General features: G+C 43.2%; 1 protein-coding gene and 1 pseudogene across 1 annotated transcript; one reads left to right on the top strand and one right to left on the bottom strand.

The window, feature by feature from the left end:
• Positions 1-1,929: 1,929 nt before the first annotated feature.
• LOC127049237 (trace amine-associated receptor 9-like) lies at positions 1,930-2,957 on the top strand (annotated as a pseudogene).
• A 10,968-nt stretch (positions 2,958-13,925) lies between these two features.
• Positions 13,926-14,957, bottom strand: LOC127049233 (trace amine-associated receptor 5-like). The gene has a single exon (XM_050949823.1). It carries the CDS (start codon positions 14,955-14,957, stop codon positions 13,926-13,928), a length of 1,032 nt encoding a protein of 343 aa, XP_050805780.1.
• Between the last annotated feature and the right edge of the window lie 372 nt (positions 14,958-15,329).

Raw genomic sequence — 15,329 nt, 5'->3', positions numbered from 1 at the left:
AACAATTAACCATCTATACTCTTTGTGGAATTAATACTCTGTGTTCTGTTCCCATTGACTGAATTACCAGGTCCCTGGGTCTTCAGTCGCTTTCTCGGTCACTTTCACTCTGATTCTCACACTCCCAGTCAGTAAGCAGTTCCTCATCCAGGAACAGCTTCCTCTTCTCCAGCTGTAGCTTCCTTCATTCCAGGTCCTACGAATTTTAGAAACATGGTTTGGATGGGACAGAATTACTCCCCGAGTTGTTGCATACACTCCATACATCTTCCTCCATGTCATTGTCCTCAGGCTTTCCCAGTCCTGCTAGGTCATTCTGGCCACTGTTTTTCCTCCCACTTTCTGGGCAGACTTTGTCCTTCCCACAAGTTCACCCAGTTCTGAACCATGATTCCTTTTCCTGTACAAAAAGGGGGTCTAGTGGGACTCAAAGAAGATTTGAGTTCAAGTTCCTCACCTGCCACACAGACCTTCCAGGTAACCACTTAATCTGTGTGTTTCAGTTCCTTGTCAATAACAGGGGGATTATAATACTTCACTACCTCAATGGGATGTAGTAATAAATATGCTGAAACAAATGATGCTCAGGTGATTTCATCTGATAATGAGTTTAGTGCATTTCTTTCCAAATGAAAATGCATTCCTTAAAAATATATAGACATGGAGCAGTTAAAGCAACTTGATTACATGGGAAAGTAAAAAAGAAAAAAAAATCCTTGGCCTGTGTGACCTGGGTCACTCTTGGGCTCAGGACAAACCATTACCAACACCTTGGTCAGGTGTAACAAAACAAAATGGATTTATTTGGCTGTCACAGTATTACCCTACAGTAACAAGCACAGCACTGACAGTAAACAGTAATCTTCAGGGAGGCTCTGAAGTCTCTCAAGAAATTCCTGGCCCTTATCCAGGGCCTTCTCACAGAGGTCAGCCCCAACTGAGCTACATTCTCCAATTTCAAACCCTCCTTCCAAGCCTGAGACTTACTGCAGGTGCAGCAGAGCAGGACTGACTGAGCCCACAGCTGCCTCTGCCTGTTACCCGGTCCTCGCTGGTGTGGATTTGCATACCTCATCACAGTCTGTTAATGTATTTTGTAGAAATAAATGTGCAAAGAGTCATAAAAATCAGCATCTGCAGAGTCAAAAGAGACAGGATCTGGCTAAGAAGTTCCATACCTCGCTTTTGATGTTACTTGTGAAAATCTCAGGCCCTGATCCTCAGTTCACACCATGGAATTACATAGCATAAAGCTGACATAAAAGAAAGCAGATTGTGGCCCTAAATTTTGTTACTGAAAAAAGCTGTATGGTTTTCAGGTCTGACATGATAATATATCATATTTTGAAGCACAACTTAATAATGATTTTTACAGCTTATGTAATCTCTGTTTCCCCACCCTTCATCACACAGACTTCATTTAGGAAAATCAGTGAGTATGCCCTAGCCTTTTTTTTTTCTTTGGGAGAGGAGAGTACAGGTTTTGTCATTAACATGAACATCAGAACTCAGGGGAGGACGTGTTACTATAAATTGAAGCCTGTTCCAACATTCTCTTCATATCTCAGTTCACACTGATTTGTGAAAGGGAATTTCTCAGATGTCTAAGGCATTGGAAGATTCAAAACAAGTAAGAATGAATCCTTAACTCCAGATACAATACATTCAAATAATATTTTTCCAGTTCTTTCATTTCTTATTTGAAATCACCAGGGAAAAGTGGCTGCTACATAAATCTTCCATTTTTGTAATTTTTTAAAGTTGTGAATTAATCTTAATGTCTGCATTCAAGATCATATTGTGAAGTTATTATATTAACACCCATATTTATTTTTTCAGGAGAAGTTTTTTCAGAAGAAGAAATAGATGCACGTGTTTCCTTTACTAGATCATAACCATCAGTTCAGGAATTCAATTTTGAGGGAAATAATGAACTCAATCTTTTTTGATAAGGAAGATTTGCAATACTGCTTTGAGAACATGAATGAATCTTGCTATAAAACACCATTGTCTTCTGGACTCCGAGTAACTTTGTATATTGTGCTTGGTTTGCTGACGATTTTTACCATAGGTGGAAATCTAATGGTAATTGTTTCCATTGTTTATTTCAAACAGCTTCACTCACCTACACATTTTTTGATCGCCTCCTTGGCATGCGCTGACTTTGGTTTGGGTCTGACTGTGCTGCCCTTTAGCACTGTAAGATCTGTTGAAACGTGCTGGTATTTTGGGAAAACATTCTGTAGATTTCACTATTGTTTAGATGCATCTTTTTGTTATTCATCAATATTTCATTTGTGTTTCATCTCTGTTGATCGATATGTTGCTGTCACTGACCCTTTAATTTATCCTATCAAGTTCACAGTGCCAGTTTCAGGCATGTTTATAGCTGTTGCCTGGATATTTTCATTAGTATTCAGTTTTTCTGTTGTCTTCACTGGGGCTAACGAGAAAGGGATACACGAATTAGTAATGCCCTCTCATGTGTAGGGAGCTGTCAGATTCTCTTCAACAAAACATGGGTGGTTGTATCCTCTCTTCTTTATTTCATACCTTTCTCTGCAATTATAGTGCTTTATAGCAGGATCTTTGCTGCGGCTAAACGACAAGCTAGAATGATAGAGATGATGAGCAACAACACCCAGTCATCTGATAATTACAGTGACAGAGTTGGCAGAAGAAAGAGGAAAGCTGCTAAAACTCAGGGTATACGTGTGTTTGCTTTCTTGGTATTCTGGTCACCTTTTCTGATAGTTGTAATAATTGATGCTTTCCTCAACTTCATAACTCCACCCCTTGTTTTTGACATTGTGTCTTGGTTTGCTTATTCCAATTCTGCCATTAATCCTTTGATTTACTCTGTTTTTTATCCTTGGTTTCGAAAAGCAATGAAAATGATTGTGAGCTGTAAAATCCTCCGCCTTGATTGCTCAACAATGAGTTTGTTTTCTGAATGAAAATATATCTTGTACTGCTAAGGTCTGATTCCAGGTCACCGTCTTCCTGTCTGTTTTGTTGTTTTTCCTTTCAAGTCTCCTAGGCTTTTATAGTTGTATACTTTGAATCCTAATGAAAATCATGTTGAGTTATTTTTAGTAAAGTCCATTTTTTTTTAAATGTTCTGATTTAAAATATAAGTGCATATTTTTTAATAAGACAATAAAAAAGAAAACTTGTGCTTAATTGATTCTTCTATGTGTTAGCATTATTTTTGTTAATTTTAACATTGTTATAGAATTTCTGACAAAATTACAAATTATTGCACTATAAACACCAGATATATTTATCCAACCAGTGCTAATTTTATTTTGTATTTTTCTGTGTCACTGGTTTTCTTAGAAACTCTCTAGGCCCTAGAATAGGCCACTGCGACTGCCATGGCTGTATTTCCCCATCTTCTCCAAGAGCCATTGCCTTCAAAAAAACAGAAACTGTCACTGACATGTCCACCCACATCATGCAGACATTCTGTCTTGTCCTGCAATAACAGTGAAGCTGAAAGAAGGAATTGCTCAACTGGTGCAGGATCTATGGCTTGTCTCTGGCTGGGATGGACAAAACAGGGAATGCACAGAAAGGAAGAACCTTGTCTGGATGTGTTGGTGGGCTGAGAACACATCTGCACGGAGCCATGGAACATACAGATAAGTTCTCCCACATACACTGCATACCAAGACCTGGAGCGGCTCCAGTTGGCAAGGTGCTAAGAGCCCTAGGATGCACTCCCACAGATCCCAATGTCAGACACGTGTATTTTGCAGTGCCAGTGTGGATGTGGCTATATGGGCATGAAGTGTGCATCCCACTGCAGTGTAGATGTTAGCAAGCATGCTTGGCAAGCACTGGTTCGCTGGTGCAGGTGCCTGGACATGGATACAAAATTCAGCGTAGACCTACCCCAAGTGTTTACTGAAGGGAGGCTTAACCTGATCCATTCTTTTTCCTTCCCGCTTGTTTTTCCAAACAGCTGCTTTCCTTCCTGCTTGTTTTACCCTGTATTAAACTAAACCAATATATTAATACACTAAACATCCCAATAGCCAAAAGTAATATAAATTATTCATGAATTATTACACAGTAGTTCTATATCTAGCCTAGTTGTTTCCATGGAAATTTACAAACACTGGATTTTTTTCTTTTTTCAGAGTCTCTTTTGAAACTCTGGGTTTTTTAGAACACCGGGGCTTTATGGGCATTAGATGACTCCGAAGATTGGCAATAGGATCATATCTATTTAGGATTTTTCTAATGTGCCGGCCATCATGGTATCTAGGTACCATGTGCACAAGCTAGGTATTATTTCAAATTATGCAAAGTCTCCTCAATTCTAAAATGAGATTGTACAAAAAGACAGTCCAGTAGTTAAAACACTCTAGTGGAAATCAAGAAGATTGGATTCAACTTCTTCCTCTGTACACAGACTTCATTTCTGCAGATTTCATTTCCCTCTCAGTAAATATGGGGATACCGTTACTTTCCTATCTCGTTGGAACATGGCAATAAATGTGCCTGTCCCAGGGGTCTCCAGAGTTGTGAGGCATCTCACTTCTGTCAGTCTTTAGCATGAGGTAGTCTTGTCTGTATCTGCTGTGGGCCCACTCTCTGACTCCAGCAGCCTCTGGCAATACAAGCAGTACCTTCCAGGCCTTTGCAGGCCTCACTCTCTCTAGGCAGGTTAGCAATAAGCACACACCAACCTGGTCCTTTGGGCATCTCCCTGGGGTGTTCAGCCGCTGGTTCACTAAATGCTCACAGAGCTCGCAGATTCTTTACTTCCCAAGGGATAGTACACAGCACAGCTTACTAGTCCACTTAGAAGAATGCCCCTCTGCTTAAAACACAGCACTTAGATTTGTTCATAGAGAAAGTAAGTATACGTTTCTTTAACAAAGAACAGAGAGTCATATGACAACAAGCAGAAATGTTGAAAAAAAAAGGGTTACATATAAAACAAAATCATAGGCTTTTTATGGCCTAAACTGAGCAAACAAATTACCCTCCAGTCTAAAAAAGTTCTTCCTAGCATTTTCAGACATGCCTAGCTGAGATCTTTTTCATGAAGCAAACCTAATGTCATTTTAATTCCTTGGGGAAGGATCCCAGGCTGTCTTTTTTTCACCCCCAGAACAGACCTTTGATCTTCACCTGAAAACAGGGTTCCTCCTTTATCCACCACTGTTTACCTCTTCCTGTTAATTTTCTTTTGACCTCCCTGCAAAGTCTCTATTAGCATTTGATTTAGTATGCTGTCACACAACATGGTCCCTTATCCTAGGAAGTCCACTCTCCAGAGGATTATTTTGGGGTTGCTTTTCCTTCGTAAATCCTCAGACCTGTGCCTGATCCATATAGCAAACATAGCCTGTCACCAAGTATGTCCATTGGTTTTATGCTAATTGAATTAGCCTGGAGGCATGCAAACACAATGGTCTGCTAGAGAGATAAGTGTTTACTACCCCCTTCCTGCCTAGAATCTGCTTATCGCCTTCTAGTGACCTGCCTTAACTTACCTGCTTTAAGAACATAGTTTTCAGGATCAGGGCCGCCCAGAGCTAGGGGCAAGTGGGGCAATTTGTCCCAGGCCCTGGGCCCAGCAGGGGCCTCGCGATCCCTGGCCCAGTGGTGGTCCGGGTCTTCGGATGGCATTTCAGTGGCAGGGGGCCCTTCAGTGCTGCTGAAGATGCGGAGCGACTGAAGGGCCCCTCGCCGCCAAAATGCCCCTCGAGCCCTGGCCTGGTGACGGTCTGGGTCTTCAGCGGCATTTCGGAGGCAGGGTGACCTTCAGTCGCTTCGGGTCTTCAGCGGCATTTCAACGGTGGGGGGCTGCCAAAGACATGGGGTGACTGAAGGACCCCCCACCGCCGAAATGCCGTCGAAGACCCAGACTGCTGCTGGGTTTGTACAAGCACAGCAGCTCCCCTACTTTGCCCCAGGCCCCCTGAATCCTCTGGGCAGCCCTGTTCAGGATACATACATAACTTTACACATTATCTTCACATACTTAAACAATGATTAAGATGAACAGTGTGACACATGCTTTTGGTAGAGACATTACATGACTCCTTTTGATGAACCCAGGGGATCCCTGTAACTCTATCTACGGCATGAAAGTAACTTACAGGACTTATCTGTACTGCCAGAGTCCTGAGGGGGGCGTGGCCTCATCCAGAAGAAGCGTGGCCTCTCAAGATTTAAAGGCCTTGGGGAACCAGGTCTGGCTGGGAGACCCAGGGCCTTTAAATCAACCAGGGGATCCCAGCTGAAGAGATGGCTGGGACCCCCCCAGGGCTCAGGGGCAAATTAAAGGGCCCAGGGCTCTGGCCGCCAGGGGGAACTCTGAGCTTTGCAGGGCTGGAGCAAGGATTTAAAGGGCCCAGAGCTCCTGCCGCTCAGGGAAGCCTGGAGCCCTTTAAATCCTAGCCCCAGCCCGGCCACCAGAGCCGCAGCCAGGATTCAAAGGGCTCTGGACTGCCCACAGAGGCAGGGAGCTCTGAGCCCTTTAAATCTCAGCTGTGGCCAGGATTTAAAGGGCTCAGGGCTGCCCGCAGCTGCGGGCAGCCCAGAGCCCTTTCAATCCCCGCCGTGGAAGTCGATGCGGTCCAGCACGGCGTACTGGCTCTTGCCAGTATGCCAGACTGAACTGGCTTACTTTCACCTCTGACTGTATGTATGTGTATGTGTATGAATGTGTCACAAACAATGCAGCTGCAGCCTGCCACTGACCAGCAGCGACCCCAGCAACTGGCCCTTGTGGGCTGCTGCCTTCAGAGAGCCAGCAGGTGCCGCTGGGCTGGGTCTGCCAAGGAGTAAGTAACCAAGGCAAAAACCACAGGGAGGGTTCGGGGTGTGGGGGGGAGAGTCAGGGGTGAATGAAGGACAACTGGTCTAGACTTCATGAAATATACAAGATATTTAGAGAAAGTTTTGACAATTTCAGTCTCTGCACTCTGCAGGCAAGACAAAACAAAAAGAGATCTGAAATTGCACCCGATGGCCTAAGGACATTTCAGGTGTTTAAATCAATGTATAAAGAGAGTGGATTGGAATGAAAACTACTATTTCTTTCAAAGGATGCACAATAATTTCCCTGAATATTCAGTTTTCCCCTCCAATCCGTTTGTGGTTTTTGTCTATGGAGGCTAGTTGCTTTCCCTGTGAATCTTTAGTGCTTTAGCAAAATTGCATTGCCCAAAATAAACCCTAATCATCATGACAAATCTTTCCACCATGTTCTCCATGTTTTTGTGTTGTTTTTTTTAAACTGTATCATTTCAAAGAGGATCTGCAAGCAGTATGGACATCACAACCATGTTCCTCTGCTGAGGAGGGAATGGGACAGATCTGAACTTGGAAATGATTCCTGATTTTGATTGTGTTTAGGAGATCCCCTCATCCCAGGGGCAGAAAAGAACTGCCCCCGCCATGGTCACACACACCCAAAAACAACTGGGAGTGAAATTAACAAGGATGCCAGAAACAGCTCCAAACTCTGGGCACTGAACTGCACAGGGAACGGCTGAGTTTAAACTGTTCTTTTGCAGGCAGCAGCAGCAGGCATCTCAGCCAGTCTCCCTACTGCAAGCTAGAGCCTAGAGGAGAACCCCTGCTGGTGGTGGAGAGGAATGCAGAGCCTTGTCTGCAACCTGACTGGAGGAGGGGGAGGGAAGAGCCGAGAAACCAAAGTGACAGTGAGTTTTCCCCCCCCTGTTTTTATTAGCTCTGGATTTAAGCTGTGCAGCCAAATGCTTGTATTTGTTGTGTATATTAGTATTGGAGAGATCCCCTCATCCCGGGGGCAGGAAAGGCCTGCCCTACCATGGTCAAACACACCAGGGCCGCCCAGAGGATTCAGGGGGCCTGGGGCAAAGCAATTTCGGGGGCCCTTCCATTAAAAAAAATTACAATACTATATTCTAGTGGGGGCCCCTGCGGGGCCCGGGCAAATTGCCCCACTTGCTCCCCCCCCCCAGGGGTGGCCCTGAGAAAAATAAACCATCTGCATCTCTGCACAAATCCAGTTTTGAGAAAACTTCTTTACAAGGTATCACTGGTTCTCAGCATCAGCTAGTGCTAAAAGGCACGAAAGCTCATTAAAAGGGTTGGACAAATATGTGCCGTCAAAACTGTTTCTGGATCGAAAACTAGGGGTTTTTAAAAAGCAGAAAAAAATCACGGACAATGTCTGCTTTCCTTCAAAATTTGTTGTTTTTTTTAATTGAAAAGCTGAAGTTAGTCTGCCATAACCTGAATATGCTTTGGGGTTTCAGAAGTGTGTGGCCAAATATCTGCTGCTTGCTGTGTTTGACTGTTTAAAGAAACAATAAAAAAAATTCTGCTTAAAAGAAGATCCAAAACTTTTTGAACCACCTCAGCTTGTGACCAAACACCTGACCCCATCCAGTCAGAGATTTTTCCAGGTTTCTGATACTCTGTCGGCTTCCTTGACTCATATCTGTCTCCAAAACTTTGGGTTCATTTAGGTTAGAATATAAGAACAGCCATACTGGGTCAAACCAAAGGTCCATCCAGCCCAGTATCCTGTCTACTGACAGTGCCCAATGCCAAGTGCTCCAGAGGGAGTAAACCTGACAGATAATGATCAAGTGATCTCTCTCCTGCCATCCATCTCCACCCTCTGACAAACAGAGGCTAGGGACACCATTCCTTATGCATCCTGGCTAATAGCCATTAATGAACTTAACCTCCATGTATTTATCTGTTTCCTAGAGACTGGCTCTATGGGATCCCTCACAAACTGGAGACGGTTACTGTGGGTTTGTCTTTAGTATAGCTTATGTACATACTCCACGAACTGAGCCTTTGAGCTTGTTCCAAATCTGGGATGAGCCTATCTGAAATGCTCAAAATAGCACATGCATGTGAATGGACATAGGGTGTTAAAATTAAATTACCCCAGGGGTTCTCAAACTGGGGGTTGGGACCCCTCAGGGAGGTCATGAGGTTATTACTGGGGGCTTTGAGCTGTCAGCCTCCACCTCAAACCCTGCTTTGCCACCAGCATTTATAATAGTGTTAAATATATAAAAAAGTGTTTTTAATTTATAAGGGGTGGGGTCACACTCACAGGTTTGCTATGTGAAAGGGGTCACCAGTACAAAAGTTTGAGAATCACTGAATGTAGGGGTGTGGGGGGGCTCCCTTGGTAGGGTTGGGAAGGAGGTAGGTGGTGTAGGATATTGCTCTCCTCATCTGATCCCTCCCCCAGTGACTAATTTTAAATGAAGCTACCCTCCCCTGACATGAATCTCCCTATGGCACTGAAATTAAATATAGACTAAAACTTGGCATTTGAGAAGTGAAAGGGATGGTAACTCGAATGGAAAAGCTAACAACTTGGCTCTTCTGCAAGCCTCCAACTGCTTAATGAGCTTTAGGGTAGGGAAGGCTGTGCCTCCCAAACAGCCTGGCCCTGCCCCCTATCCGACCCCCATCCACTTCCTGCCCCCCGACTGCCTGCCCCCCTCAGAATCCCCGATCCATCCTACTCCTTGCCCCCTCATCATCCCCCAGAGACCCCACCACCACCACCGCGGGACCCCACCCCTGCTCCCTGTCCCCTGACTACTCCAACTCCTATCACCCCCCTCACTGAGTCCTGACAGACCCCCCAGAATGCCCACGATCCAACCCCCCATTCCCTGTCCTCTAACCGTCCCCCCATCCTATGCTCCTTCCCTGTCCTCGGGACTCCCTGCCCCTTAGCCGGCCCTGACCGCTTACCCTTGTCTCCCTTGTCACCCGGAGCCTCAGTACATCGAGGAGCTTCGCTCAACAGAGGCAGCGTGGCTCCGACGGGGCCTGAGCTCTGCTCCGCTCAGAGCCGCGTGGTCAGGGGGCAGGGCTGGGAGCTCCATGCTCAGTTCATCTCCCTCCACTCAGCCTGGAGCTCGCAGCCCCACCCCCTCACTACATGGCTCTGAGTGGGGAGGGGCTCAGGGGCCCTGCTGGAGCCACTCTGCAGCTGTCCGGGATGCTGCTGGATGGGCTAAGGCTTCAGGAAAGGGGAGGAGGCAGGGCTGGGGAGGGAGTCTCAGCCATGCTCGTGGGGGCCCCTGCGGAGTTTGGGGCCTGGGGCAAATTGCCCCACTTGCCCCCCGCCCGGGCGGCCCTGAAACACACCCTCCCCTTGACCCCCTCTCCCCAGCTACTGTGAGTGAAATTAACAAGGATGCCAGAAACCTAGCCCTGGGGGCTGAACCATCAGGGAACAGTTGAGTTTAAACTATTCTTATGCGGGAGCAGGCTTCTCTCACCCTCCCTCAGTCAGTCTCCTTTTCTTACTGGTCTTCCATACTGGCCCGTACCCGCTTACTTTCACCTCTGTCTATCTACCTCTGTGCTCCCTGCCAGTTGGCACCAAGAGGTTTCTAGATCAAAGTGCCTAACCAAATGCAATCACCCAAGCATTAGCTGATAACAAGTATAGTGTTTTTCTTTCCAAAAGAAGATGTGTTCTTTGAAGAATATTGGAGTGGAACAGCAAAAGGAACTTGATTCCAAGGAAAATTAAAAAACAAACAAATAAAAATCCTTGGTCTGTGTGATCTGGTTTACTCCTGGGCACGGTACAAACTGCTACCAAGACCCTAGTCAGGTGTAACAAAAGAGGTTTATTTGGCTGTCACAGCCTTACCCCACAGCAACAAGCAAGGCATGGTAAAAAAACAATAGTATCTCATCAGGCCTATCTTTCTTCAGGGAGACTCTGGCAATAGGCAGGGTCTCAAGCTGTTTCCATCATATCCAAGGTTTACAGGTTGATTCAGTGGCACTCAGCACCACCACTATACAAATTGTTCCAGAACCCCGGTCTCAGAGATCAGCCCTCCAACTGAGCTGTGCTCTCCTCTCCCAACCCCTCCCCCCGGCCCAACACCTGGAGGGCAGGTACAGTGAAGTAAGGCTGTGTTAACCCTTTCCCGACTAGAGTGGAGCCCCATCATGTCTGTTATCATAGTACATAGAAATATATGTGTAAAGACGCATAAGAATCTGAAAAGTAAAAAGAAAAGAAAAGAAAAGAAAAGAAATAAAATATGACAGAAGACCAAGAAGTTTCAAGCCTTTCTTTTGCTGTTACTACTGAATATCTCAGGCCCTGATCCTCACTCCACAGCAGTTTTACACCATGGAGTTACATGGCAGAAAACTGGTACAAAAGACTGTGGCCCTAAATTTTGTTACTGAAAGAAGTCGTACAATATTCAGGTCTGACATGACAGTAAATCGTTGTTTTGCAGCACATACAACTTAATAATGATTTTTACACCTTGTTGTCATCTTATTGTCCCCATCCTTCACCACAGAGACTTTTTTATTTAGGAAGATCAGTGACCCTGCTTCAGACTTTGTGCTTGTCTACACTAGAAACTTGCGTAGGTGAAACTGTACTAAGGATATAAACGGAATTTTTGTTCATAATGTTTCCCAGATGTAGTTAAATTTGATTCAGTTCTATGCTTCATTGTGTCCCGCTGTATACCTCTCTGATCACTCGGACACTGTCCAATGCATTCTTTTGCTTATTTGAAGTTTTGCCTGGTTGCTAAGTTTGATGCTCACACTATAGGCAATCTTCACATGTGTGATGGGGGTAACGTTTTTACTTTCTACTGATGGATGGAGTGGACAGGAGGATGAGGTTAGAATTTTTTATTTCTGCCCAAAGCAGCAGAAAGTCTCAATCTAGCATGGCAGCTTGCCTAATGTACTTGGGTTTGATATACTATCAGTACTTCTTCCGATGGAGAATCCAGAGAAGTTAATGTCACTTCCCAGATGACCCCATCATGAGATTTTTTTCTCTCCTCTGTTGCTGGGATAAAAATGTAAGGTTTATTCAATCCCCTCTCAACCTAGTTAACTGTGATTCTTGATAGTTGGAAGAAATAATTCCTGCACTGTTAGTTTTTCTTTTTTTCCTGGTATTAGAGTGGCTTGCTCTAATATTATAGCAGTTTCCAAAATAAAACTGAAGGAACAACAGCTGGTGAATGAATGAAGCGAAGTTGAATGTCACTGTCGATAGAAGTAGTGAGTATCGTAGATGCACTGACCGAAAAAAAACACTAACATACATTCTTAAGTACATCTCTATTCAGGACAGCCCATGAACATGTGCTTTAGGGCTGTCTTGAATATGGCTGTTTTCCTGAATAGGGGACAGAGATTGTGGACTTCTTAGATTAATGAAAAAGGCATGCATAGTGAAATATTCAGATGCTGGGAACATACTTACTGCTACAGTCCAATAACATACCTCATGCGTACCTGGATTGGAAAGTTCATTAAACATAGTGTATTCTTGTCATGGAAAAAGTTCACTAATATGAAACTCGGTTGGGGGCAAAACATTATGTTATTTGGCTTTGTTTTGTTAAATATGCTAATTATAGTATTCAAGAAACTAAGTCATTCAGTTCATACTTTATACCGCACTGATTTCGTATGTAACACTTGCTAGTGTGAACCCCTTTTGTTGTATTTTTATATATAAGCGCTCATTTGTTAAGTCAATTAAAAACTTCCTATTGACTTCAGTGGGATTTGGATCAGGCTCACACAGATTATTTTACTGTTACCTATAAGCAATCTGTTCTTTAACTGTAACTGTACAATCCTATACCACACTTCATTCTTTATCGTTTGTGACGCAAAAACATATGTACAATCTGAGTGATGTGCAGTGATTTTAAAAAAAGCACTATGCTACAGACCAGTTTTCATATCTAACAATGTGTTTATATACAAATAAATAAACAATAGAAAACAAGTAGAAAAAATACTTAAGTAATTATATAGTTGCTCATTTATTTTATAAAGAGATTTTACTATATTTGGAAGTTTTAAAAAAAGGACATTTTCTGGTAAGCACATTCATAGGAGACTAGAGATGTGGCAAGATAATTCTCATAGGTCTGATCAGAAAGCTGTATTGCAGAACTTGCAGCAGACCGAATGTCTCAACTTTTTCTGACCCTTTTATTAACATTTACACTGTAAAAGCATATAATCATAGCCAGAAAAAAACCTGGGAGTATAGACTGAGGCCACATTCAGATTCAGCATGATACTTAAGCATACACGTAACTTTAAGCATGTAAACAGCCTCATTGACTTCTTTGGGACTAATCATGCCTAAAATTGAGAATGTGCTCAAGTGCCTTGCTAAATCAGGGCCTAAAATTTTGCTTAAGAACATGACAATTATGTGTGATTACAGGGTAAGCTGTAAGCTATCATGGTTTTTTTTACTATATTGCTGATTTTATATCACATGCCATACAGAAAAATGATGATTAACTTGGTGATGAGAGAAGAGGAAACAATTTACCTTTGCTTTTAATCAAACAGCATTTTTCTCATTCAGAAACATTGGGAAAACAGGGATGCAAAAACCATTCTATTTCAGAATCAGATTGCTATCCTCAAAGTTGGGTGATTATGTTATTCGGCACTAACTGATAATATTAGTGCTTTAAAAGTTTACTAACACCATTTAAAAAAAAGGCATTGACAATTTATATGCAGATATGATTGTTCTGGAAGGTAAGTGACAAGTGTGTCTAGTATGTGAAACCAAGTTCGAGTCTGCCCAATCTAGCTGCTTTGAGAAAGATGGACATTGAGTTGAATAATGGCAGCTCAGTGACTGTTCAAAAAATCATTATGAGAACTGCTTTGATCATTTGTAGTTCAGTATTTTTCTGTTGTTTTCTTTCAGGATTTCGGTTCAGATTTTCAAAGCTGCCTAAATAAAATTGACAGGAATTGCGCTTCCCAACTCTGTTGGTTGCTTTGAAACCCTCTTCTTTTCATTGGGCAGAAATAAGCTGTCAGTATCATTTCCCAGAGTTTTTATGTTGTGAGCTATGTTCAGATACAGTGTTATTTAAAAGCTCTGGTCATTCCTGGTACAAGTCTACAGTAGATGTCCCAGAATCAAAGATGTTGCAAGTTAAAATTAGTTTCACTGCCTTCCTGAACCAATGGTAGGAAAACACATAAATCAAGGGATTGCAGGCTGAATTAAAGTAAGCAAACCAGATAAAGACATCAAAGAGAACTGGTGGGGTAATGAAATTTAGAAGACAGTCTAGCATGGTGTCTATAGTAAAGGGCAGCCAGCACAGGAGGTAGATTCCTACAGCTACACCAAGAGTTTTAGCTGCCTTTCTTTCCCTCTTTGATGCTCCTAAGTGTAGCCCACATCCAGCACTCTTGTGCATGTTGCTTATCTGTCTAGCTTGTCTGTTTGCCACAATAAATATTTTCACATATAAAGTTATCATTATGAGGCAGGGGAAGAAGAAAAGAGGGAAATTCAACCAGCCCCAGAGCTTGTTGAACAGCAGCTGACATCTACCAACACAGGGCATGTCTTGTAAAAAATGGCCCAATCCTTCTTCAATTGCATTGGTATAGAGCAAGACAAAAGTATAAATCATGGGGACCCCCCATCCTATCGCTATATATACGCATGCCACTCTTATGGTAAACTTAGTGGGGTAGAGCAAAGGATCACAGATAGCATAGTGACGATCAATGGAAATGAAACACAGATGAAATATAGAGGTCAAACAAAAGACAGTGTCCAGAAAGGTATGCAGCCTACAAAAGTCATCTCCAAAATACCAGCAGCTCTCCACAGATCGGATGGTGCTGAAGGGCAGCACCATTATCCCCAGGAGGAGATCTGCAAGGGCCAGGGAGAGTAGTAAGAAGTTGGTGGGGGTATGTAGGGTATTGAAGTGAGAGACTGCAATCACCACCATCAGGTTCCCCAGTACGGTGAGCATCATGCCCATGGCACAGGCTATGTAGATGGCCAGCTGGATGCCAAAGGAGTGAAGTGTTCTGGAGCAGGAACTATTCACTTCATAGCACAACGGAGTGGACACCACTTCATTAGCACCTGGCTTCTGGACAGAGCTCATTTCTTCCTTATCAGCTGTCTCCACCTTCTCCAGCTCTTCCACACTTCAAATAAATGATGCTTTTAATGGGGATCCAGATGCTTTATCTTCTATGTGAAAAAGAATAAGAAATAAGGTAGGAGGGAAAGAAGACCACATGTTCATGAATACATTGAAGAGTTTCTATCTTTCAAATGAAAAAGGCCAATTTTTTGATGAATTTGCCCTTAACTTTTTAAGGCATATTTTTTTATATATATATATTCCATTTACTTTCTCAGTCAAAAACATTTATTTATGCAACCGCTTGGAATAAATGAAGGAAATATAGCAAAGTAAACTGAAAGGGAGATTGAGTAAACATTCTGTCATGGAAGTATATTGAGTACAAGT

Source organism: Gopherus flavomarginatus, chromosome 4 (genome assembly GCF_025201925.1).
Source record: "Gopherus flavomarginatus isolate rGopFla2 chromosome 4, rGopFla2.mat.asm, whole genome shotgun sequence".
Lineage (NCBI taxonomy): Eukaryota > Metazoa > Chordata > Testudines > Testudinidae > Gopherus > Gopherus flavomarginatus.
Note: the sequence above shows the minus strand (reverse complement) of the source record. Positions and strands in the feature narration are given on the sequence as shown.

Excerpts from the sequence above, each read along its gene's own strand:
- LOC127049233 (XM_050949823.1), bottom strand. The coding sequence starts at position 14,957 with ATGAGCTCTGTCCAGAAGCCAGGTGCTAATGAAGTGGTGTCCACTCCG.